The sequence below is a fragment of the Mugil cephalus genome, chromosome 13 (genome assembly GCF_022458985.1).
Source record: "Mugil cephalus isolate CIBA_MC_2020 chromosome 13, CIBA_Mcephalus_1.1, whole genome shotgun sequence".
Lineage (NCBI taxonomy): Eukaryota > Metazoa > Chordata > Actinopteri > Mugiliformes > Mugilidae > Mugil > Mugil cephalus.
In genome coordinates, this window is record NC_061782.1 from 15,634,584 (window position 1) to 15,661,730 (window position 27,147).

Genomic DNA, 27,147 nt, shown 5'->3' on the forward strand with positions numbered 1-27,147 from the left:
TTTCAGGCTTGAATTCAGCTTTATCCTGTGCTGAGTGACCATTTTGAATGTGAAAAGAGAATTTCACCCTTTTCAAATCCACATCAGTTGCACCGCCAGCCAGAGCAATTAAAACCTTTTTTTTCCTCCCCCCTGAGCTGAATGCCAGCAGGCATTGTGATGGCACGTGTTGGCACGTTGTTGAGCACGATGTTTCTCAGGAACACAGTGGGTAACCAGGACACTCACGGTTTGTTTGTGTGCGTGTTTATATATATAGGCACTATAACTATCGTGTGAGATTTACAGGTGATCCTTTCGTCTTTTTCTCCCCTCCCCTCTCCTCCCCTCCACTACCCTCGTCTGGAAGCTGGCCCAGAAAACACCCAAATGCGCTCTGCTCAAGAAAAGGACGAAGGGAATCAAGAGCCTGAGATAATCTCCACAGATTGTTAACACACAGCAAATCTTTGACATGTGGATATGATGTGTCTGTTCCGGTAGTGAAGGATTGGTTTCACAAATGCTGTTAATACACTACCAGTCAAAAGTGTGGACACACCTTACTGAATTGTTAAGAATCGGGGGTAATTTTACACTGTGAAGTCTTTACTAGTGATAGCATTTATTGGCCAGCAGGTGGTAGCATTGCTCCAAAATAAGTCACAACCTAAGGTGGAAATACCAAAAGCTCATGAGCTTTTCAAAGCAGACCAGAAAATTGATACTTTCTATTAAGTAGGCAATGAAAGAATACATTCTTGTTATGCACAAAAGACTCTTAAGTCAGGGAACCTTGACAGCAACTCAGTGCAATAGATGGTTGTGGACGCAATTTATCGCTCAGTGTCTCAGTCAAGGACACACAAGCTCTGTGAGAACAAATGAATAGTGGAAATACATACAAAAGCAGGTTTGTGAATGAACAGCTTTTGCACATAAATAGGAAAGAGCAGTTGTCTAATGTCCATGACTGAGACATGAGATGTCAGGAACAGGAATATGATACTGGCGACCGAGCAGCTCCAGTGGGACTGGAACCATACGTCCACCTTAAATAGATGCCTAAACCATGACCTTGGAAAAAAAGCAAACACAGAGCTCAGCCGCATCCAGCACTGTAACGTAATCCTGGTTGTTTCCACGGTATTCATCTATTCGGGTCCCATACAACATGACATTGAAATAACATGTTGGCATCTGACGAATGCATCACTAGCACCGCAATACAAAGTGTTCCTGGCCGGTCAAGTAGCACCCCAGTGGGTGATAATCTGTACCACTGAACGGGTGAGATCATAAAAATGATGCAATTCCCCTGCGACTGAGTGGGTGTGTGTGTGTGTGTGTGTGTGTGTGTGTGTGTGTGTGTGTGTGTGTGTGTGTGTGTGTGTATGTGTGCGTGTGTGTGTGTGTGTGAGCGAGTGTGGATGTGAACGTGAGCGCGTGTGTGTGCTATTATCCTCATTTACTTTGCTCCAGTTCTTCTTGGTCTAGCCTGACTCAGGGGAGCAGAGCGAGTAGAAGAAAGCACTTCTGACCTTAAAGCTGGCACTACTTAAATGCCACTTTTATTTACGAGTAACTCCTGCTTATTGAACTCCCACACTTGCTCTAAAATCATGGGACCTGTTGAGTCATATGCAGCTATGGGTCATATTTTCTCATCAATCTACAGAGCTTTCTGGCCGGGCGGGCCTTAATTACTGATTAACAGTAAGTGGAAAAGTAAAGTGGATACGGCTTTTTCAAAGGACACAGACTCTGCAAAAAGCAGGGAATTAAAGCAGGTGTTAACCTGCTGAAAGACATTTGAATTTAATTACTTTAATTTAAGCACGAACACATTTTCACAGCTTATTATGCTCTCACCATAAGGAGGAATGAGGGGCGAGAGTTCAAATGAAATTTATTTTTCGCACTAAGATTATTTCTTGCAGGACAAACATTTATATTATCTATCTATCTATCTATCTATCTATCTATCTATCTATCTATCTATCTATCTTGTTTTTATGCATGTGAAATTAGTGTAGATGTTACAACGAAGGTGGCTGTATTTGTTCCTCTTGGTCTCTCTTGTCAACAGAACCGCTGGCTTCATTAAAACACATAGCGGGGAGTTAGCCTTTGAAGAAAAGACCTGTCAAGCTCACAGGGAGCAGCTGTAGTTTGCTCTATAGATGCAGGGCCGGTGAAATGTGTTTATCCGCTGTGACCAATTAGAGATAGTTTCCATCACCGTGGGATCCTGACTCAGGCTTTCCTCGCCGAGAAACAAACGCGCTCCGTTGGGCGGGGAGCGCCGACGAGAGACGACCGAGCACGCGGCGGGGGAAAGCTACCTTAATCAGGGGGAAAACAGCTTTGATGAGACAGATTCAAAGGAAGGAAGGGGTTGGGGTTGGGAGGGGGTGGGGGTGAAGGATTCTATTTTGAGGTACAGTTCTTCGGGGGGGGGGACAGTGTTTATGATAAGTTCGCAGATGATAGTCATGCAAAAGTGTGATTTGCATAAAAGCAAACTTGCTTCCCTAAAGGCCTGGGCATGGGAAGAATGGGGCACTGGATGCGCGCTGCAGCTTTCTGAACACATCTGCTGGCAGAGCAATCGCTGGTGGTGGAGAGCCATATGGGGCACCTGGCCAAGGCTAAATGCCAGATGTAAGCTGCTGCACCTGCCTCTTTCCAACCAGCGTCTGATATGTTCTGCTCTCTGCCGTCTTAATGCGATCAACGACTGTCACTCTCCGCAGTCACACAGAAACCCAGCACACCGGACAGGATTCTAGTCTGCCTCCCGTCGCCGTGGCCACCCATCAACTGATAAATGTTCCTGCTCTCTCCACCTCTGCAATCTGTCATTACTGAATCCACCTTGACTCACAACATAACGCAGAGCGCGTGGATATATTGTGCCAATATATTGCCGAATGAACCCCAAGATGCCCACATCACTGCTACGCTTCATTTTGCAGTGCCATTCTCTTGTTTCCATAGTGACGATAAGTACAGTGGGGACTTATTAATTTCTCCAGATATAAAGGCGGAGGTCATAACCTCTGCTTTCTTGGTTTTAGTCGCTTGTTATGTAACAGCACTCGAGGCGCAAGTGCATTATCAGTTTGTGCATAGTTTTGATATTATTGAAAGTACTTGCATTGTGTTTTTTTAAAATCATTATTACTCATTCATGCACAACAATAATTCATCTTACTTGGCTTTGGCGTCAGCGTCCTCATGACCTTTACTGGAAACATCCTCCAAGCCTCCAATCAGGTGCTTGAATGAACTGAAACACAGACATGTGTATATGTTAAAGCAGCACTTTATCAAACATCACTTCAAAAATCTTCCCTCTATCCACACACGTACACATACCCCCAGCACAACGTGTAATGAATTAATAGCTTCTACTTAGAGGGAACAAAGCAGTTTGTACACCGCGGGCGATCGGTATATGATGCTGGTGCGGCGTCTGACCAGGCACTCATAAAAACGCTGCCAGTTAATATTAAATATTCATGAGCCGGCTTTTAGAGACAAGACTCTAAAAAATCACAGGCGAGAAGAGAGAGGTACCGCGAAGAGGTGTAAAACAGTGTGACAGCAGATGGTGGGAGGAAATTTTTGAGACAAAAGTAGAAGCTGTGCATAAATTTTTCAAAGATGGAATAACGGAATAAAAATATACTGTCTGGATGATCAAGAAGTCATAGTATATTATTATGGATACATTCTTTAAGTTTTCAGTACTTTCAGATAAGTTATTATCAACCTTCAAATTCTCACTAGTTTGAAGACAGATGATATTAATGTTAAAGAAAGGTCATAATGAGACGTAGGACACTGCTGAATAATAAGCTACACAATACCATATGCGAACCTGCTGAAATACAATCCTCCGCTCGCACTCACGGGGAGATGTGGTGAATGAAATGAAACACTCGTGCTTCGGCTCTTTTCCCCCCAAAGTTTGGCTGCCAATGGGAGAAACTGAAAGAAGAACTAGCTGGGAGTTTTCAGGCATCAAGCTGTCAGCAGAAGATACAATGCATCTGGTGTTTTCTCCTCTGGAGAGCGTTAACGCCTGTGAGCCGAGCTTTTCTTTAAATGTGTGCCCGCTCACAGCGTCTATTACGCTGAGTGACTCCCTCCTGTTCCATTTAATTCCCTCTCTCTATCCCACAGCTCTTGTAATTATCCTTATCTCACCTATTAGGCTGCACTGTTTCATTTTAAAGCAGCACACGATGCATGGCAACGGTAGAAAAAAAAAGAACGAATGCACACGGAATAACAAGGGTTTAAAACCAAATATCCTTCACTAAGACTGACCGCGCTGTGTGACACACACACACTGAATTGGCTTTGTGGGCTGTGACAGTATTAGCTGCTTTTCTTGTATGACAGGCAGCAGTAATCACCTGTGCTGGATGACTCACTCGCTATCCCCTCTGCTCGCTCTGAGGATGGCCCATTTGCGCCTGCCGTGTTCCCTGAGGCCAAAGGGAGGCCCTCGGTAAGCTGATACAATTTCCTCCTTGTGTCCAATCCGTCTGTTTCTCTATTTTCACCAACGGCTTAATGCTCAGAGATGCTCATAGAGCAAACCTTTTTTCTTTGGGAGTATATGACGCTTTTAAAGTATGTTACTGCGAAAAAAAAAACAAAGCAAAATGCCAGACCAGGTTGTTGCTATAAAAGGAAAACAGAAAGTCGGAGCTGAGATTAGCATAAAGAGAGAAGAGAAGCTGAATAATATCCTGATGAATGTAAGAAGAAAAAATTTGTTCCCGTGCCGCTGTAGCAAAAAAAAATCTAAATTCTTCCCAGAAGTTGGACTGAGGGCACGTTTTACACCTGGCTCAGTTAACAAAGCAAGTGCAAATCTCATGAGTGTTGTTACGTGCGTCTTGAAAACCTTTCCATCATAATCAGGTGCACAAAAGATGGATAGACGAGCTCAGTCCAGTCCAGGCGATGATGTGATTAGATTTTATAACCTCTTACAGCTCCCAAGCTTTGTGAACGGCTACTTCAAGAAAGACTCTGCAACTCTGGATGGCAGACAATAATTGTGTTATAGTCAAGCACAAAGGTGTGAAAATGAATTAATGCTGGTGACTCAGGAAAGGTAGCGTTAGTATAGCACAGCTGCTACATTAATGTTGTAACGCCGGCCACGTGCTTTTCTTTTAATTTTCACCGGCATCAAGCAGTCATTAGGATCTGTGATACTCACTCTCGATCGATGACTAGACAGGTGACTGCCTCTGCTGCAATGACGTTGGCTGTCCTGATGTCCTCCCTGGGGAAAAGGAGCACACAAGACAATCAGGCACCGCTGCACAATTAGCACATTTGCGCTAATCGTCACACACTGCACGGCTGTCATTAACACACATTATTATTCATTTTAAATGCCTCATCAGAGTTGTGACGATGGACACAATATTTAGCACTTAGTCATGACTTATTCATCAGTCATAACTCTATTCGCCACACAGACAGAACAGGCCCGCAGCGAAAACGTATCTCTAAACACAGATTACTGAAGGAGTGGCATTACTCTTTATTATATTTGACACCGAGTTCATCTTCATCTGATGATGATGGTTCTTCAGAGGAGTCACCCCAATCGCATGAATCCTCTGAGTCCGTATTCCAAGAATCCATCCTTCACTGTGAAATATTGTCTTTGCTCAGAGTCCCACAGGGATAAGCTCTGACTCTGAACCAGCACACTGCCCAGGGCAGCCCTCCAACAAAAGCCAACTCTGTAGTACTTGTATATAAATCTCCAATCCAAGTGTGGTGTTACCCACTCTAACGCAAAGTAAAATATTACAAAAAGAAAGGAAACTCTTCGGGGGGGATGTCCCATAAACAGATTATTATATGTTCTATCTTCTGGAAGAAAAAAAAAAAAAGATAAAAAGGTTCAGTTCAGTGGTTGAATTGAATATCCCGATGGGGAGCACGTCAAAAGATAAAACGGGCTATGATCCAGGTTCAAAAAGAGCTCATTCACTTCAGCTGAAGTGACAATCACTGTCTCTGTCTGGTCTGAACTCGTAGACACATGGCAACCTATTTCAATAAACTGAGCGACGATTCCTCCTCATACCCTGTCATCTCACGCTAGCCTCCCCTCATCCAGGCCCCCCCCCCTCTCCTCATGCCCGCACACAAATACACACACTCTCTCTGGCCTGCCTCACTGCTGACCCCTTTGAATAAAGGTCACAGCTGGTGGGGGAACAGCAACTTTTGAAAGGTGAGGACTACAGAGTAGAAGGGAGCAAAGGAGAGGAAGGCCCTGTGGAAAAGGATACATTAGCAGATGATATCGTGGCCCTGGAGCTAGCGTACCACACAGAGTGCTTCATCCACCTCTAATAAGCTCCTGTGACCTGTATCTGTGCTCTTAACAAAATACTCTGGCAGACACTGCTCACAATACCATTTCCATAAACATACTAGTAATATTAATAACCTGTTAAATGGGTGAGATGGTTAATATTTAAAGGTGCCAAGAATTTAACTTCCTGAGACCTGAGCTGTTGTTTGCTATCCATTTTTAATTTCTTCATTTCTCTTTTTTTGGGAATAGTAGGACTTTAGAACTATATAAACTAAGCATCATCTTTGAACAGGAAGTAGGTTTTGGGGAAAAAAAATTGTCCTCATGTGTGGACCCCGGGATTATTTTATATAATAATGTTCATATAAATATTATATCAATATTAAAATAAAGTCACCAATATGTAACAAAATATAAAACTTCTTCTATCTGAACACTGCTGTGCAAAAGCAGAAATGCAAATAATGAAATCCCAACGTCCTCAATTGAGTACTTGCTAATTAGCAAAGTTATAGCTTGTTACTATTGATAGATATTGATTGTCATATAAAACTAGGAAAGTTAATAAATATAAATAAACAAATTTCAACTGTAATTAGATGAGGATTTGTACCTTGTCTGCTTTCGTTACGTGATCGCTCATATTTTTGCACCAACTAGTATCTAGTTATACGAATAAAAGCTTAAATGAAGCAGAATAAGCTGCCACAAACCTGAAACTTAACGTCCCCATATGAGGACGCAGGATCTCAGGAGGTTAAACAACTTTAAAATCTACATATTAAGCAGATTCCATGCACTTCAGTGATAATACTCACAGTCTGTTACATCAGTTAATAGTCAAGGATAGGATATATATTAACAGACGACTGCTGTGGCCCTGGAGTTAGTGTACCATATACAGTGCTTCATTCATCTCTAACAAGCTACGGTGACCTGCATCCGTAACACAATACTCAGGGAAACCACTCCACATCTTCTGTTTGCACTCAGCAGTAGTGAATACCATTCACACAGACAAACTAACAGTGTTAATAACCAGTTAAACTGGAAAAAAAGATTGCCAAGGATTTAAACTATTTCCAAACGAACGCGTCAAGCAGATTCCAAAGCGTTTCATCAGTGATAATGAGCCACAGTGAACAGTCACAATCTGTTGCTTCTCATAAAAGGAGGCATTTGTGGTATTCACTAACCATGGTGATGTAACATAACAATGTTGGGGTATGGGCTGAAAAGAATGGTTACAAAGCATGGATCATCCTTAGGAGACCTCAGAGGTTTCATATTAGAGAGAAGCCTGTTCCACCTGTCCCCTGCTGTGTGACTGTACCTGGGGAAAACAACTTAAGTGTGCCATGGCATTGATACTAGCTATGTTCTACGTGAAACACAATCCTGAAACAATGTCTGTCAGTGTGATTCATTCGCGGGCTGCTGAGCCTAAGTTATCCACTAAGCCCAAGATGGCTCTGCACTTGTTAATTGTGGCACAAGAAGAAATGCATTTGAAAGCAGGCCCACATTCACACACTTGTACAACTGCAGACACACTAACAGCAGCTGCATGCTGTGTCTGGAATGTCCTTTAGGATTACACAGGGGCCTGTGGTGTTGATTTCCAGTAGATGGCTGCAATGAACACAGTAATTGGACAGTGATCTGGTTTCCCGGGAAGAGGGTTATGAAAATAATGTGGAAGGTGAGAATATGGCAGTAGGGAGTGTGGCCAGGGTCAGGACTGGGAGAAAAACAAGAGTTGGTTGTGAGACACAGATAGTGATTGTGTTTTAAAGTCCCCAGGGAAAATTCAAATAGGGTGTTTTCATTTTTGATATGACGTGTCTTACATAATACATCACGACATTATCTGACAACATTTTGTCGATATTCTTAATAGGGTTTTAGAGATTGCTAGGACTTAAACCTGTTGATGTCTCATCCTGCTCTCAGTGAGTTAAACAATTTTGCCAATGACATGCTCAATTTTCATATCAGCCCCTCCCTCGGCATCTCTCCTTCACCGGCAGCGATTCGAAGCTCTGCTCAACACACAAATATGGACGGTGGCCACTCAGGCCACTGGACCTGACCAATCAGAGCACACTGGGCTTTTGCAGATGGGGGCAGCCTCACTAGCTGTGTTTTTACATGCAAAAATGCATCGCAGTCATAGTACTCCACAGTGTAGCTTATAGGAGCTTTAATTCTCCGATTAAGAAACATGTAAGACAATTTTGTAACCACTGCTTATTACTTGGCTACTTTGCAAATGGTGCCAGTTTGCAGTTGTCTCCCATTATTTTGGAAAGATTGAAAGTCAAATGTTTTTGTTGTTTTTTCAAATGATTGAAACTCTGTGTGTCTGACATTAAATCGCTCTGACAATGTTTGTGCAGCTTTTGCCCATTAGGTACTATTTCCACACCATCATAGCAACAATAATATGGGCAGTGTGGTTTGTTCAGTTATTTTAATAAGGATAATATTGAGAGTCTCTGAGCTTGACGCATACACATGACTACTCTAACTGTGAGCCGGTGGTTTTCATGCACAGATTTATTTTTCTGGCATGCTTGATAGAATAAACTTTTTGCAGTTTTTATTTATTATTTCACACTGTTAAACCTCTGCTTGAACACACAGCTGACAGATCAGCCTGCCCGACTGTGCATACTGTTGCAAAAAAAAAGAAAAGAAAAAAGAGATGGTATTTAATTTGCCAAACTACTTTACAAGCATTGTAAAAGAAAGAAAAAAGCTTCACATTTTTTCTAGTTATTTTTCTAGCTGGGTTGGCATGAACTGACAGCCTAGGTACATAAAGTCTTCAACAGTCAAAAAACTTATAGGATGCTTTAGAGGAATGTAAAATACACAAAGGATACAGATGGGAACATACCGCAGAAATGGAAAACGTAGAGACTTAGCTGGAGTAAATGACAGACGTTAAAACTGACTCAGGGGGGATGAGCTATTAAAAGACTGAGGATATGGACTGGAGTGAAGGGAAAGGGATGATGGTAGCTGCGCTAAAAGGACGGGTTGTCGTCATTCTGATGCAGCATGAAAACCATTGCAGGAACATTTATATGCAAAACTATTATGCAAATGTGTTGATTCTGGTTCAACTTTTCCTTCAGCACAGTGCAAAGTCATCCAGTGCTGTGGTATGCTCATAACATCAGTTTTCTGGGTGAAAGGTTAAGTGATCACAATAATCGATCGCTATTCATTCTGAGCAGAACAGGAACATTTGGACCAAATATAAGGACAATCCATCCAGAGGTAAACCAAATTGTGGCAGTTAAAAATGAAAAGGGACCACCCAATGTGCATAGTTTTTACAGTCGTAAAAGAGAATTTAGTTTGGACAAAACAGTGGATCAAAAGACAGACTCACACTGGCTTTCCAAGATCAATAGGGAGAGACTAAAGACTTATTTATCAGACAATTATCAGTGTCCTGGCGCTGACACAAATAAAACATTTCTGTCTGTGACATCAGACTTTTTTTCCTAAGCAGCACCTCAAGTTATTCAACTGGACAGTCCCCACAGAACAGAGGAGGTCAGGACAGGATGTTTGTGCCACTGATGTATCTGCTCTATCTGCTCAATGGTTGCAAGTTCACCCTTCTCCCTAACAGGAAGAATGGGATATCAGATATGTTGTTGGCAACGTCCAAACAAACATAACAACCTGGAAGTACATCTTTTCCTGGAACATCCGCCTACTGGGATGTGATATACACTGTAGTATTCATCCAGGTCTATACATATACAAACCCCAGAGAGAAAAACATGCAACCTGATATTTCTTTAGCTGCTTTGCCGTACACACATCCCGCACATGCTCTAACCATTTTGGCTGGCAGGAAAGCAGACTTTGATTTGTTCTCAGAGATCAAAGGCAGTGTCTTCAGATGGACAGGGTAGTCTTTGAGTAGGGGCTATTGAGTTTCATGAGCAAGGACACACACATTTAACTCCTAATTAGGAAGATGGCCCCGTAGAAGAGCCCTCTGATCAAAAGCCTCAATCGAAGTTGGCCAGCATCTCCATCATTTAAATTTGCAAGACATGCTTGACCATCAAAGGTGTAGCTGAACACATTTGTCTCAAACAAGACGCTCCACGACAAAAGACGTTTAGGACAACGGATGGTAACAATACCAAGTAGGCACTGAGGTGGGGAGAGCACTTTGTTGTGTAAAAGGTATGATTTTCTTGACTTAACAAAGCATGAGATGCTCTTGAAGATGCTTTGAAGAGCTTTTAAAACTGTACACTGCTTCAAATCTTATTCTGGTAGACAAATGCAAATGCACAGATGCAACGAATGTGTTCTCTATTTCATGTGAAGGCTAATGCTGTCTGCCTTTTTATGCAGAGTTTATCAGAACTTTATTTTTGGCCTGTGGGAAACTGAGCGAGCAGTCACAGCTCGTAACGGCACAGCTATACAAAAACTGTGCATGTTTCCATAGTTAAAAATGCACCATGGGATTCTGCTTTGACAAAGCACTTCCCCAGGAGTCCCAAAGAATCTTCAGAATTTTGGAAACCTAGTTGAGTTTTAGTTACAGACCGTATGGATTAAATAAATAAATAAATAAAAAAGACATCTAAAAACACATTTCTATTATATCGCAGTATTTGTAACGTTACTTAAATGAATTCATGAAATAGATTTTTTTTTCCTATGACAAACAAGCATTACACATACAACTTCCTCACAAACATATTACAATACAATGAATCCGAACACACAACTAACTACTTTTCAGCAAATAAAGTTGAGCAAGAAAAACGAATCAACATTAAAAGGAAATTAATTATTAATTAATTATAAGTTATTATAATAAGGCTATTAATCGAGAACTGATTGATCAGAATTTATGAAATAGATGAACAACAACACTTCCTGTCACGTATGATGAAAGTTCAAAGTTCAAATAAGCGCGCGGGTTGGCGCAGGCGCTGCACAGCCCGCTAAGCTAGCTAGTCTAGTTAGCTGTGCTGGCTAGCGTTGGGGCTGGCGCATTAATTAAAAGTGCAACGCGGTACTGTGGGCGCGTTGTTTTGGGTGTAGGTCGGTCGGTAAAGAGTAGCCAAACACGGCAGCCAGAGAGGAGACATATAGAGAAAATTATGACACCGGGGGACGCTTTTCTGGCTATCCTAAAGGCTAAAATGGCCGCTCCAGCCGGGACTAAGATCGGGACTAACTCACTTTCAAGCCTCTGAACAGGCACATTTCAGCCTCTTGCCGCAGACTACCGCTCCAGCCTGATATGCTCCCATTCGCGCCCAGGATGACAACAACAGGTCAGAGATGTTTATCAACTAAACGCTACCATAGGTGTGCTTTGCTGAAATATACAACAAACACGTGATGTAGTTGTAACTGTTACGTTGAAAGGTGCAGATGTTCACCGAGTAGATCATTGCAGTCGCCACAACTTCGGGTTTGGTTGTATTGTTCTGCTACAGTTGTGTAATACGATTTTATTTGCCAAACCATTACAGTATTAAATAGAAGAAAAACAATGAATTATAGGAGCTATCACAGGTTGCTATGCAACAGTAAAACAAACAATGAGAGAAGGGAAATATTTAGAGAAGAAGTAAAAACTGTTATTGTTGATCTACAGACTATACTTAGCTTCTTGCACACCACAGGTTTTCCTAAATTAATATTTCTGGATACACACTTGACCCAAGTGCCAATATAGTCAAAAAAATAGTCATAAACTATGAATTCTGTGACCATATAAAATGCATATAAATTAGTTTTTTGTGGCGTGCTGTCATTTTTTTAGGCATCATTACAGTTAAGGGATCAAATATCTATTTGGAACAACGTAGTCCTCCCACCGCCACCAGATCAAGCTTCTCTTGCCTCATGTGTCCCACATGCATGTTAATGCTCTGTCATCTTTTATTTCCTGTAGTCATTAGCTCTAACATATGGGGAGACCGCAGCCATCTGTGCAGTCCCAGCTGTGCATCTAGACCACCAAGAGAGTTGCTTAAAAAAAAAAAAAAAAAATCATATTTATCCATTTCGATGGCACGTACATTTGGGGTTGATTTTCAACAGAATGCTGCTTTTGTTCCGCTTCCTTGTGTTTTAAAGTGCCAATAGTTTGAGAACTGATCTGATGTGGCCTTCGCATTCGTCTGCCACAAGATGGCGACATGCTCACACTGTGGCTATGTGCATGCAGGCAGGGCGCATGAGCGCACACTTCTCTGTTTATACCTGACCCTTTACAGTCATAATACACTCCGGGATATTTTATATCTGTGCGCTGCGTCTGCATAATACATTGTCCGTAGAGGGGCAAAGTCAGGACAAGACGGGACAAACAGCGGGAGAAAAAATATCACTCTAGGGCAATGTTTGGTTGGTGCCAGAGGCTATTTAATATATTTTTATGAGACTGAAGTGTTCTTACAGGGAAGGTATCTGAGTGCTTACATTGCACTGAAGGTTAGCAGTAGACATGAATAACTGGATGAAGAGCGTTACATTAAACTTGCCTCGGTGCGTCTCCACAGCTGGAGTGTAATGCTGGAGGGGCTGTGCATTCTTGGTTTATATCTGCTTGTTTGGCGTATCTCTTTGCAGCCATAAGCTGCTGTTACTTAGTAACAGCGGGTATGTTACTGTATTTCATACAAATAGCCGTACAAAGACAGTAAAAATTCATCATTCATTAATTCCGTTGTAGCAAAGGAAGCTGTCCTTCATATCACAATGCTCTGGTAACCAAGGCGGAAAGTAAGAAGAAAAAAGGAAAATAATCCAGGAAGCAGATAGATATTAGATAATGTCTAAACTGAATGAGTCTTCAGCTGGGAGGACACCGTATGACTGTGAAATACCCGACGCAAGTCACAATAAACGACTTGTCTGTAGTAGACACAGACGTGTGCAGAATAGCACAGATGGGTTGTCACTTGGTGTGGCTGCCAGGGATCTCCGCTGTCACTCGTTTCTTCTCTTGATTTAGGCAAAAATAGAGCCGGGAAAAGACGAGCGTGTCACAGTAATTGAGTCGAATGCGTGCACCTGTAGGTGCTTTATGCAGAAAGGACTGGAGGTAAATTAGCTGCGTTTTCAAATAGTTGTGCTGTTTATACAGATGGGAATATGATTGCATAACCAATCATTTCCTAATGTTCTCAGCGGAAAAACTTGCCCTGTTATATTTTGAGACGTGGAAAAGGTTTAGATTTGTATGGTGGCTCTTTTTTGGATCAAACTTAAAGCTTCTTTCCCTATTTACCTATTTTATGGTTTACACCTCAAAAATATTTCCGTAACAGCTATGATAAGTCATGTAACGTAGTGGGTGTCTGGCTGTAAGCAAACATTTATAAAGCTGTCTCGGTCTGTAAAGAAGAGTGAACAAAGGCAGAAAATGAAAGAGATTGATAAGGCCTGGAGGCTGGTTGATAGTAAATTAGAAAACAAAAGATGCATGTCAACATTAAGGAAGGCTAGAAGACAGGTGGAAAATTAGAAGCAAAGCACTAAAAGAATGGAAGTCAGAAGATTTAGATTGGAAGAGGCAGCGTTGTTAGGAGCACACTTACCCCTGAAGTGCTTTCTCTCCAAACCAGTCTCCTTTTCCGAGGCTGCGGAGGTAGACCGGCTCTCCATTGGGTACGTCTTCCCTAGTCACATTAACCTTTTGAGAGAAGAGAATACACGAGGAGAGTCAAAAAAAAAAAAAAAAAAAAGAGAGAACGTGACGCAAGGAATATGGGACAGAAGTAAAGTAATCGCGCTAACACATATTTTAATAACTTGAAGATGAGAGACAAGTAAAGTAGAGGGATAATGTCTAATTTTTTTTTTTCAAGTCACCCATGAATGGCCTCTCAACATGTCAGGTTAATCACACTGTTACAAACAAGGGAGGAGCTTTGGTGTGATAGACATCTCCATGCTTGGGAAGTCTGTTCCATACAGGTAACTGTCATCGCTGTGCGGGAGGCGCTGGCGACCGCCTAATTAACCAGATGACAGGTGAGTGATGGTGCTGCGCTGCGCCTGTAGATTCTACAAATCAAAGTGCTGGCGCTCGAGTAGCTTTTTGGGGGGATCTGAGTGGAGACAACCGTTTCGCCTAATGAAGGGATATTGTCTCGATCCATTAGTCCGTCCCGCATAGGCGTATTCAGCACATGGTAATGCTGTCCGCACCTGCGCGACAGCGTAATTACTCACGCTCCGATAAAATCACGTCTGAGCAGAGAAGCAAAAGGAGGAGGAGGAGGCATGGGGGTAAAGAGCGTGGACCAAAGGGCAGGTTGTGTGTATGGCACCCAAATCTGGTGGAATGTCCTCTAGACGAAGCGCGCCGTCTGCGGTCTAAATGGAGACAAAGCGAGAGATGCGGAAATAACCAGCATCAATAAGGTCCGGAGAGTGTGCGCGTGTTCACATCGGCGCCCGCATGTCCACGGGAGGAGACAGGCTGACCTTGCGCGGTGGGCTGCATCTGTTCGAGGTCAAAGGAGAGTGGAAAAACAACAGGAAGCGTCACGCGCCCTCCCCTTTTGCAGTGATACTCGGATCCCGCTTGCGTGATCTGTCGGAAAACCCTGTGACTTTGTCCCAAGAATTTTTGGTTCGCCGCACTTTGTCGTTATCACGTTCTTATTTTCACATTTCTCACTTTTGACAGCTTTAATTTTCGTTTTAACGGCGCTCTTGCGGCGCTCAACGAACTGTTAGCAGTGACTGTTACGTAAATGATAAATATGAGAGATCAACATGTCAGTATAGGGTGAGGTTGGGAACATGAACAGGTGTGGGTGAGAGTTTTGAAGGAGTACGGGAAAAGGATGAGGAGCACAAAAATAGCTGGGAGGGAGAAAATGAGGAGGAAGTCACAGACGCATCAAAAAAAGTTCATAATACAAATGTGTAAAAGCCCACTAACAGTGCTGGAGACAGACAGGACTGCACTCAGCGTCAAAGCCGGTGTTGATTACCCGAAAGGTGAAATCAAAGTGACAGCATTCTCCTTTCCAGATGCTCCCATTGCCGCGGCGAGAGATGATGAAAGGGGCCGCGGTTCTGTCCGTCTTCTCCTCTATCTCCAGATGATTCATGACAGCCAACATCCCACCCAAAAATACCAACCCTTTCATTCAAAGATAGGTGTCTTTAGCTGCGTGTGCCACGGCGCCCTCCGCCCCGGCGTCGACGGCGATTATTTGGGCGGCGGGCTAGAGGCACTATCCTCACCTTTCCCTTACTGATGATGAAGAAGGTGTCTCCTCTGGCCCCCTGTCTGATGATGTACTCTCCATCTTCGTAATGTGTCTGTCACAAGAGAAGACCAGAGGAGAGAGCCGTTATTTTACGCTCGTTGCAACCAAAATCTCTCATCAGAGGAAGCAGCACTGAAACTGGGCACAGTAGGATAAATCACAATTAGACATTTTAGTTTTGCTTCTTAAAATCGCATGCTGCCACGCTCTCCATGTTGCCTGTTTTGCTGCCTTCCACCCACCGCTCGCCTGGACGTGCTCTGTGACCTTGAATATGAATGAGCAGGTAAAGAAAACGAATGAATAAATGAATGTGGAGAGCAAAATTAATACAAGTTGTCCATCCATCAGTCCAATTTCTATACCCAGTGCTCCTATTCAGGGTTGCGGGTGTTGGAACATATCCCAGCATGCACTGAGCAGGCTGTGCTTCCCCAGACTGGTCATCAGTCTAACACAGGGCTGACACACTTAGAGAGAGGTAAAGGCTCTGGCGCTCACATTCATGCACGGTCTCCAGAATGACCTTCAGCAATAACCGTCAGCGCTGCTCAAGAAACGCATTTGCTCCAAGGACAGTTTATTGTAGGGTGGAGTAATATGTAAGATGTGAAGAATAATGTGAAAACACCTTAAACCATGGAGGAAACTGAAGAGCACCAAGCACCGACTGACTGACTGACTTTCACGAGGACATGTTATGCATCGGTTTTTGCTTTCGGTGCAAAATTCAGCACCTCAGATCACAAGTCTAGACAAAGGACAAAAAGTCAAAAAGATCATAAGGATATTCCACACAGCGGCTGACATTTGCCTGGCTTTTATACTCACATTATTTTACTCAGGGAAGGTTCCTTACATACCACACTAAGCAGGGAAAATTGTGTCTGCTGTTCCTCATCCAGATGCACGGTTTCTAGTGAGTACATTTAAGTTAAGGTATTTGATTTAGCTACATCTAATTAATCAGTTACAGACTGAAAACTTAAAAACTAAAGTTAAATTTGATAAAGATATCTGATCATTGTACTGTTAACTATAAACACTAAATGTACAAACTCTTACAACATAAAGACCAATCCAGTCCCATAATAGATTTCATGTAAATACATGATCTGGTAAAGCAGGTGATTTTACAACTAACGTTATGGCACTTTTGTGTGATGACTAGTCCTCGTATGTGCCAGTGATATTTTCACAACAACAGATGGCACACTGAATGTGATGCCATGTTTGCTCTCTTTCATAGTGTTTGAAAGGACCTAATTACCGGTCACCATACTGCACGAAGGCTTGCTTCTCACTTTATTCATGTTCATTCTGAGGAACTAATTCATGCAACTGGTTAAAACAAATGTGCAAATACATACACAGCTCGAAGCAAAGTGTCCAACCAGACATTAAGCAACTTAAAAAGTATGAAAAGTCAGTGTTTGAATGCGAATCTCCGTTTTTAGCAGCGTCAAACCAGTAAATGGAGAAGTATTTGCATAGCTAAATTATGCTGGAGAAAACATCAAACGAAGTCGTGTGCAGATGGGTAGAAAATGTGATATGGGGCTGGATTTGAAATGCAAAGAAAATAATCAGGGCATCTGTGGTGATTTTCCATGTTCCAGTCCAATCACAGCATTTGCAATATAATAACGTCCATCGATTTCTGTAGTGTTTTAGGCTTTGGGAAGTTTTTTTTTTTTTTTTTTTTTTTTTTTGCTGCCAGTGAGGCAGCAATTGTTTTTTCATTTATTTACATATGAAATGAAAATCAATTACCAGACTCTTGAAGCAAGTGTTTTAAGCCATCCAGTAAACATTCAATCTGCATTAATTTTTATTAAAGATGCATTTTAGTCATCAGATAATGCAGTACGGACTTTCAAATCACAACAGTAATGGGATATTCATGGATTATAAAACCCAATCGCATCTCCACAGTGTGCTTATTTCTCACTCATCAGTGTGAATTAACAGATGCTCTGGATTTAAGAAGACAAATATGATCGAAACAGCTAAAGGTTAAATACTATTAATGTCAAATCCTACAACATTACATGAAATCTGCATCGCTGCATGCTTAGATTATTGATCGCTGAAATGGTTTCTGATCGCAGTGAATCCCTGAAGAGGTTAGTGATATTAATTGTCCTTAGTAGGTGAACCAATTAGTTACACATCGTCATCCTGAGCACATACAACAATAACTCTGAAAACCAACTGTGCAAGAGTTGCCTCTCTGAAACCCCCAAATAATCTCCAGCTGCATTCACCCTAGTCCACATTCTCTGGAATATGCTTTAATTCCTCTTCTGCTTCCTTTCTCACACTGTTATCAAGAAAGTAAATATATGTAAATCCATAAGGAGTGGAGTAAGGCTTGTGACATCTGCAGCTTTGTGCTGCAGATGTCACAAGGCAACCAGGCAGTTACCTCCTCAAGGACATCAGCGAGCTTGCTCAGAATATCTTCCTGCAGGCCGTGGAATGTGGGAACGCTGCAGGAGAGGGAGAAAGAAAAGGCTTTTAGGAAGAATACATACTGACACTTTGCTAATTAAGTCTTTTGTGTTTGTTAGATAAAAAAAAAGATATAGAAAAGCAGCGTAGTAGACATTTTTGTAAAAAGAACTAAATATGACTTGTGAAAATTGCTGACTTATTCAACTCTTATAAGTGAACATTTAACATCAGTGAAAACAAAGAGAACCTAAAGACTCAAACAAATGACATGTAATTGAGACTTGCACTCTTAAAAAAGTAGTCCTACATTTACCAAAATCCATTTGAATCTACTGAAGGAGGAGGAACTTGTCCTTATTAAGCTTCTGACATGTAGGGTCTGGTGTCTTGCTGTGTGGTGTTATCTAATGTCACGTATGTAACACAACAAGCGTGCTTTCAGTTTGCCTTAGACTTAGACAGACTTTAATGACACACAGGGAAATTAATTCATCATAGCAGCTTAGTTGTTAGAAAAAGATGAGCTGTTATACAGCGTTCGCTATGGGAGTGGAGCTGAATTAGTCTGCTGGAGAATGAGCTCCTCTGCCCCTCTAGTGTTTGGTGTAGTGGATGGGACGGATCGTCTGTCATGGAGAGCAGTTTATCCAGCGTCCTCCTGTCCCTCCAGTTTACATGCACAGCTCAATTGAGCTATGCTCTAAATTTGACTTTCTGAATGCGGTCCTTGTCCCAGTTTACATGCAACAGAGAAAAACAAATAACTGACGGGAACATGTCCTCCTCCTCCACACAAGGTGGCGATATGTGTCTTTTCAGCATGTTAATATTTCCTCCTTTCCGGTTGACGTATTACATCATATAATAAACAAGTCGTTTGTGCGGCAGACCAACATTTCACACAACAACACTATAGATAATAATACAGCTTTTTTAATTTTGTAGATAATGTGCATGCTACTTATAGTGCGGATAAAATGCGCACTATCCCTCGGGTGGTTCTTCTACCAGCTCTGTTTACCTTCTTCTTTTGCGACCAGCTTTCCTGGATGTTTTTGTTCCGGGGTCATACGCCAGCACAGCAGTTGTGGAGCAACTGATTAAGGCGTATACATGCTGGGGAAAATCAATTTCCAACTGCATTATCCATGTGTCTGAGTGGGATAAGGAGAACTCCGATTTTAGTCGGAGTAACATGTTTACATGCGCTTGAATTGTCCTGTTAAAGTCAGATAAAGGCAATAATTCAGTTTTTTCACGGGTGTGTAAACAGACTGAGACAAATGACTCCAACTCCCCTCCAATCACATGTTCAGCCTTTCGGATCAATTTGTTGATTCTACTGATGTCTTTTTTGCTGGTACAACAAACCACAGCAAAGTATAGGGCACTTGCTACAACAGACTGACTCCTGGTGGTCCACTACTTCAACCTCCAGGCCCTTGCTACTTATATTATATTATATTATATTATATTATATTGTATTATAATATATTATACTGTGTTATATTATATTATGTTATATTATATTATATTATATTATATTATATTAGAAATATATTAGCCCTAACCCTAAGTACCTTGCCTGTCATTTGCTACCATACAATGACACACAAAAACCTTGAAAGGCATTGTATGTCATGCAAAATTCTCTTTAATTTCTTTAATTCTTTCATTTCTTTCTGGTCACTGTTGTGCTGCTGTAACATTTGAATTTCCCCAATGGGGATCACTAAAGTGCTATCATATCTTATCTTAAAAGGTGCTACAAATAGCCATTTCTGCATGTTATCAAACAGTCCTTTGCTATTAATTTGTGGGGCAGGAAAATCAACAAGTAATGCGGATTTCAAGCGACTGCCAGCGTGTTGTGAGACTTACTGGGTAGCCAGTTTAGCAGAGCACACTCTTTAATGAACAATGCCCAAGAGGCCCTAACCATTGTTTTAACATCAGTGAACGCTTGAAAGTAATGTGAGACATCTGTCACGCAGAAGTGAGCCTTTCCACAGACCGGGGATCCTAAGCACACTGGCAAACCCACTGAGGAATGGCTTAAAAAGAAGAGATGGAGGGTTATGGAACGATCTTGTCAAGGCCAGATTAGAATTGGTGGGGGTTTGAAATGGGCAGTGAATGTAGCAAAACTCCCAAACATCTCACGGCAAACTATTTCAACATGTCATCTAGCGCTGTTTCAAAATGCTGTCTGTCCAAGTGTGTCAAAAAAAGCTAACAGCGTCCATGACACACTTCCATTTTCACACCGGTGGATGCACTGGATATGAAACACCATCAAAGCGGATCTATAAATACAGAAATGCAGAAGGCAGGAACACATACAGCAAATAACCGGAATACTATATTACAGTATGTGTATAGAAATATTTCAGTGTAAACTAAGCAATATTTGTAGTTGTACCTCAGGGCATCAGGTCCTGGGTTTGGACAAAAGACTACGAAGCCGTAATGTTTGTTCCGGTGCTTCCCGGCAGCCTGAATGAATGCTATCTGCCTGTCATCAAGCCTAAAATAAAACTGGCTTAATGTTTATCAAGGAGGAGAGAAAATAACCGGTGCTGGTGAACAAAGGGGTTATCTCCTCTTATCATCTCTCTTTCTATGTCTGTTTCTCCATCTCTCTCTCCCCCCTCATTTTCCATGCTTTATTACAGTAATCTGAACCATCTTGTCTCGGCCTCCAGCCCAGGCCCTGGACAGTGTACAGATCCTCGTGTTGTTGCTTCCTCTGCAGAGGCACCGGTTAACTAGCTCGACAGTGAACAAATGACCTTTACACAAAACCAATAGAGTTTCAGTCATTCGAGCTGCGAAAACAGTTTTATTCCGATATAACAGCTTAATTGCGTTAACAGTTATTAATTCTACAAGGCCGAGAGAGGAAGTGTGGCTCCAAGTGTGGCTCCGTTAATGGCTCCGTTAATGTGTGTGAGATTGCTTTAAACATCCCAACATCTAGGGATGCGGATAAAATATGAACATGGCAATATATCGCGATACTTTTCCTTCCGATACAGTATCGATTTTGAATGTCTTAATATCGGAATAGCAGAAGCTAGCAAACTGTGTTTTCACATTTAAGTGGCAAGAAACTCGATCCACTTTTTCTGTACAAGTGCAATAAATTGGAAATGGATCATTTGAATTAATGTCGTTTTTGTGACTCAGTTTGTTTAATGAATAATCACTGTCATCTGATATACACATATACAACTTGTATTTTAAGCTGTATTTGAACTTTCTCAGTGTACTGTGTAGAATATTGCAATATATTGCAATAATGTATAATATCACGACTCAAGTACTTCAAGCCGTTTCGTATCGTGAAGTCCTTGCCAATAGCCACCCCTACCAACATCATTATACTTGTGGCACTGTGCCGTCATAAAACACATGATAATTTTCTATAGTGATACCCATGCCTTTTTTGCAGAGCAGTGTGAAAATGTCTGCCTGCTTTAGTATATGTCTTATTACTAGATTTTATTTTAGAGCAGAGTGGCAGATTGTTTGCCGTTTGAAAAGCTATCTGTGTTTGTCAGTTGTTGCTCAACCCTGGCAGTTATTTTTTTCTCTGGAGCAATGTGTTTGAGTGAATTCAAAATACATGCAAGGAAGAGATAATAAAACAGTCTTCACGGGCGCACTCACTACCCGTATATAATACAGTGTGGGATTTCACTGTCTGTTTTTCATCAGCGTTCCTCCTCCACAAGAGCAAATACATAATTTCACAGCAGTTAAAGGAAAGATTCACTGGGAACAGTGCGAGTTTGTTCCCAAGCTTGAACCGCAGCTCTTTTATTAGATCTGCTCCTACATCCTATGAAACAGAACCAGATTACATTTATTTATGTACTCTGAATTAACCAGTGCTCCTATAAGTCTTTGATTTCCCCCATGACACCTCTTTATAACTCAAACACACAGAGTGAGCCCAAGACACGTAATATACACATTTATTAAATATTTACTGATCTGGTGGACGAAGAGGCAAAAGCTGCCATACAGTTTGATGCTCAAACAGTCTGTAAAGAGACTGCAAATGTTTGAAGCCCTTTAAAGAAAGAGATATGACCAAAATACTTTGTCACAGACATTAAGACTAGTAATGATTTTATCTGGCAAGAATGATTTTTTTTTTTCGAAGTGTTTTGTCTCGAAGGTTTGATTCGTGGTGAATGGGTCTGTGGCAACAACACGGACTTTTATTCTGACACAATGGAGGTTTGAATCTCCTCACCAGAAAAATAGGCTTTATTTTTTTTTTTGTTCAAAAGCTTAAAACAGCCTCGTGTATGCTTTGCTGGATAGCATTATGTTGTTACTGTTTGAGTAAGAAAGGGCAAAGGGCAAAAGCAGAGTGATGTAACACCGCTGAAAAAGTCGGTTCTGAACGGCACATTTACTGTGAGTGTTGCACATCAAAAAACACCCATAGGGCTCGAATGGATTGTGTTAGAAGGCAGCGACATAACTTACTTTGACACTGACTACATTTGCGCAACATTTCTTCAGACCAATCGTAACAATTCTGAGTAGAGTTTTTCATTTAACCGTTTACATGGACACCAAATATAGCAATCCAGTACGATACATGGTTTTATACTGTCCAAAACAATTAATAAGACAAAAGCTTTTTCGGCATGTGCCAAGTCGGTCTGCCTGCAGTGGAAAGATGTCAGAAACAGAATTTTTTTTCCCCCTAAGTTCAACCAGAGAAAAATGACTGGATCTAGAGTTTCCATGGCTATCAGACGCTAATATTTTCTTATTGAATTCAAAAGTATACAGCCCTAAGAAAAAATCCTTCGAACTTTTCTGACTCAGGTGGCTACCTCAGTCATTTGTACTCTCGTCATTTCTGACTACCTTATTGAAAGTTGGTCGGTTCAAAATCTGCAACGTTTGGAAATGTTTTGCTTCCTTTGCACTGTGCCCAACTGCCTGACTTTTAAACTGCTCCATCACCGATGACGGCACCTGATCCCGATCACAATGATTCATGAGGTTTTACTCATGAGAAACGATCCTATAAGCAGAACGTGTGCTCCTCTGATATGGAAAATTTAAAGACATAAATGTCAAGTCAAAGTTTATTTCAAAGGACTTTTTTAAAAACAACCTTGGCTGACCAAAGTGCTGTGCTGAGGTACGAAATGATTGTACATAAACATAAGACAGTAATGGAATAAAAATTAGCACAATTTTCAAAACAATAAAAAAAGAGTAAAGGAGGAGATAGGGAATAAAAGATAAAGGATAAAAGCCAAAGTTACTTGTCTAGCTTGGACTGAACGCCAAAGAAAAGAGGTTTCTTCCCTCTTTTAACAGTGTTTTAAAGTGCTCAGTGGACTGTGCAGCTCTGTTCCACAGTTTGGGGGCTGCTACTGAGAAGGCTCCGTCCCCACGAGTGGAGAGCCTGGACCGAGGCACTGCCAGGAGCAGCTGGTTTGATGACCTAAGCGCCCTGGTAGTCGTGTGAGGCTTCAACAGCAGCAAAGCTGCTAAAAGGACTTCATCAGCTTCTAATTCTGTCCATGCTGCAAAGCCATGAGGAAATGGGTGTCTGTGAAGGTTCTCAGCCATCCAGGACACGATAATCCAAAAGGCATTTTAGTTTTTCTGCTCGTCCGAGTGGCTTCTTCGTAGTTTTAAGGGACTGGAGGGAAGTTGAGGTTTAAATAGGAAACTCTGTGGGTAAAAACCCATCAGAAACCTGCTTGACATGTTTCTGTAAGCATCAAAAACTGGTGCAACTGATTACCATTAACGGCTGGATGCGCCTTAATCAGAGTTAAACTAGACAGTTCTGGGATGAGGACTGCATTCAAAAAGTCCAATTTTGAGCATAGCTCGATTAAACTTTGCATGTAAATGCACTGAGTGAGAGGCTCCAGTCTCGAGGTGTGAATGGGGTTTGAACTTCTTGGGGACAGAAGTTAAGACTGTATTGTAAATTGATGGCAGGTTATATCTCCGGCCACCTTCTCTGTTAAGGGAAGTGTTTTCCAATCTGACATTTCCAATCATGACTTCCTTTACTTCATTTACTCCTTTCTCAAATGGGAGTGTATGTAGTGGTGTTTGGAAGATATGATATAATTTTCATAATTGGTTCGATGACCAAAGTGGATGGTAGTAAAATGGTAAACTTGAACAGAGAAAGTGGATACGAGAGATTTTTACCGTAATTGCTTCTCATACATTTTGATCGCCACTCGCTGCTCCCCCTCTGTCTTTTGATGCCTCTTTCTTTTATCCTATACTACACAAGCCCTGAAAAAAGGTCTGCAGGCCTTTTAAGTGATAATAGGCTTGTCTATAGAGAGGGCCCAAATCACCCGCCACGCTCTCTAATACGGATAAGGACATTAAAGAGCGTTGATACAGGTGCAAGGCCTTTTCCGAATGACATGTTGGGTGACGGATCAGAAATACATGTCAAGTTACATCATTTATCGGCAAAAAGAAAGAGGTAGGAGTCTGCCGTGAAGCAGCTTACATATATTCATCTGAATTCATGTTAATTCATTCATTGCATTTCAGATCAAAGTCCCATTGAGGCTATTTGTCTGAAGGAAGAATCGGCCTTACCTTTTCAGAAACTCCATGTACTCTGTGTGCTTGATGAGACCCGTCCTCATCATGATCGTCTGAAAACACTGTCGGTCAATGGCCCACAGCTTCACATTGGTTAGAGCTGGACAGAAGAATGGACAGGAGAAATGTCATAAAAAAAAGAGGTTATATCCTGTTGTGTGTATTTTTTTACTATAAATTGTCCCTTCAGAAAAGAAATGGAAAGGAATCTGTTCTTTTCTTGAAATTGAAATACTAATATGTTCTTCTTTGATGCATGAGCAACAATTTAAAAATTGTTGGATTTTTATTTTCTATTTAGATTTTCCATTTAGATAAAAAAATAAAATCACAAGAAAGCGAAAACGAACAAGGTCTGTGTATATTCTGAAATGGGATGCGGTAACTTATCAATGTAAGTGAGCCAGTTAGGATGTTGTTTGAAAGGGGTTGACTATAATACTCTATACATAAAACTGCCTATTGATTCAATAGGCATTCAGCCTTTAGTAATTAACCTGTGTCATACTTGTGAGGCCGTATTTAAAAAGCCACTTCTGAAATCTCTATTGAGCCATTTTGATATCCCCATAAATGTTAGATCAATTTCCACGTGGTTTGGCTTGACGAAGAAATTACAAATCACGCCTGGATCACAGAATAGCTGCTGCCATACCTCTTGTTGCTTTTTCTACACGGCGCCACACTCTTTCATTTTAAATGACCACATCTACCCTCAGAACATGAACACCCTTTCATTTCATTTTAGTTTTTGTTATTCAAATAGTTGATAATTGAACCATTTAAAAAAAAAAAATCCCTTCCCTTTTTTTTAACAACAGAAACAAAAATAATTTGCATTTCAATTTTAATTACCGTGTTTAAAAAGAAAATCCAATAACCGTGTTGTGTTTTTGCAATTACTGACACTGAGAAGAACTGTAGTATCGAAAGATAAATCCGCCCTGCTCAACCAGAATAACACAACAGCACATATAATGCATTCATAATACATGCTGCGCAGCCTTATCCTTTGTGCATGCACAGTGAGAATGTATTGAAGATCATTGGCTCTAGGAATTGAAAAAAGAATCACAGTTGTTTCATAGCATGTCCCAGTGAAACCCTTCTGAAATCTCTGCCCAGAGAGGATTAATCTGTGTACATTTAGGCTTAGTTACTCTTAGTGGAAATAATCTTCATTGAAATTCTCTTTCCTTTGACCTCGCCTGCAGAGTCATTCTGGACAATTGCCCTTTACTCAGCAGTTGGGAGTTAATTGGTATTTTTGGAATACCTTGCATGGATGGCTTCCTTCAAGTCATGTTACAGCATTTTAATTGGTTTAAGGTCAATGATTTCACTTGACTATGCCATTTGTTTTATTAGTTTAAACCCCTGAGTTACTGATTGCTCTTTGTGTTATGTGCAATTATCAAACTGTGTGATGAAAGTAATGTGAAGTTGTAAATCACAAACATCTACCCTGGTATTCTTCTGTACCATTTCCTGGAACAATGTAGAATTAATTGTTCCCACAGTGATTGCAATCTGTGTTTGCCCTGAGGCACCGACTCCAAACCATAGCACACTCTACATGTGCAGGAGATGGAGTAAAATGGTTGGTATGTAAATTTATTTTTATTTTTTTCCATTTAAACGCTGCATTGTATCTCATTTGTCCAAATAGAGTTGTTGTACTGAGGGTCCAGGTGATCTGAGAGAAACCTTAACTGAAAAACTTTGTCTTCGAGGAGCAGAGGTTTCTTCTGCTGGACCTGGCCATATTTTTCCACTCTTATTCCTGGCTGTCGAGTGATGGAGGCAATTTTAACCTAAACATCTACTTCTCTGAAGTCCCATGTCACCGTTTTTGATCAGAGTATGTTTCACCTCAACAGATCTCGGCCGTGAAGAGGAGACTTTTGAATGCCAGGCCCCGTGGGTTTTCATCAGAACAATGGACCTATAACCCACAGCTGAATGTTATTATGTTTTCTCATTCAAACCCATTTCACAGAAGGCATTGGATTGTTGGGGCAGAAACTTAATAATAAAAGATATCAAAACTGCATTTTTCATCAAAGTCATATTGTTCAATGATTCTAAGGATTCCGTGCTTTACTTTGTTAATAGCAGTTCATGATAATTATTTCACAATAAGCCGTACTTCCCTCTATTGTGAGCATAATTATCCTCTTCAAGAAAGACTTGAGTGCTTTAGTCATACGTTTGTACAATAGACTCCGGATTAAAGTGAAGGAAATCTACAATCTGACCCAACCAAAAATACAGGGAAATGGCAGAGAGTTCTCTGGCCACCAGACTATGTAGTAATATTAGAAAAGAAATCAGATAACAGTCTCCTTGGTATTTTGTCTGAGTGCGTATGTCTGCCACTATAGCTTATAGAGGATACATTTTTTTCTTCCTTTGCTTACTTAA

General features: G+C 41.2%; 1 protein-coding gene across 2 annotated transcripts in view; it reads right to left on the bottom strand.

Annotated features, from left to right (window-relative positions):
- The window catches only part of LOC125019106 (cGMP-dependent protein kinase 1), an 84,858-nt gene that overhangs the window by 7,112 nt on the left and 50,599 nt on the right, over positions 1 to 27,147 (bottom strand). For both annotated transcript variants that reach the window (XM_047603619.1, XM_047603618.1), the window contains exons 4-9: positions 24,718 to 24,823; positions 18,071 to 18,134; positions 15,617 to 15,694; positions 13,954 to 14,048; positions 5,225 to 5,290; positions 3,197 to 3,271 (exon numbers count right to left, since the gene is read on the bottom strand). In XM_047603619.1, the coding sequence (XP_047459575.1) occupies positions 3,197 to 3,271; positions 5,225 to 5,290; positions 13,954 to 14,048; positions 15,617 to 15,694; positions 18,071 to 18,134; positions 24,718 to 24,823 (484 nt within the window). The remainder of the gene's footprint in view (positions 1 to 3,196; positions 3,272 to 5,224; positions 5,291 to 13,953; positions 14,049 to 15,616; positions 15,695 to 18,070; positions 18,135 to 24,717; positions 24,824 to 27,147) is intronic.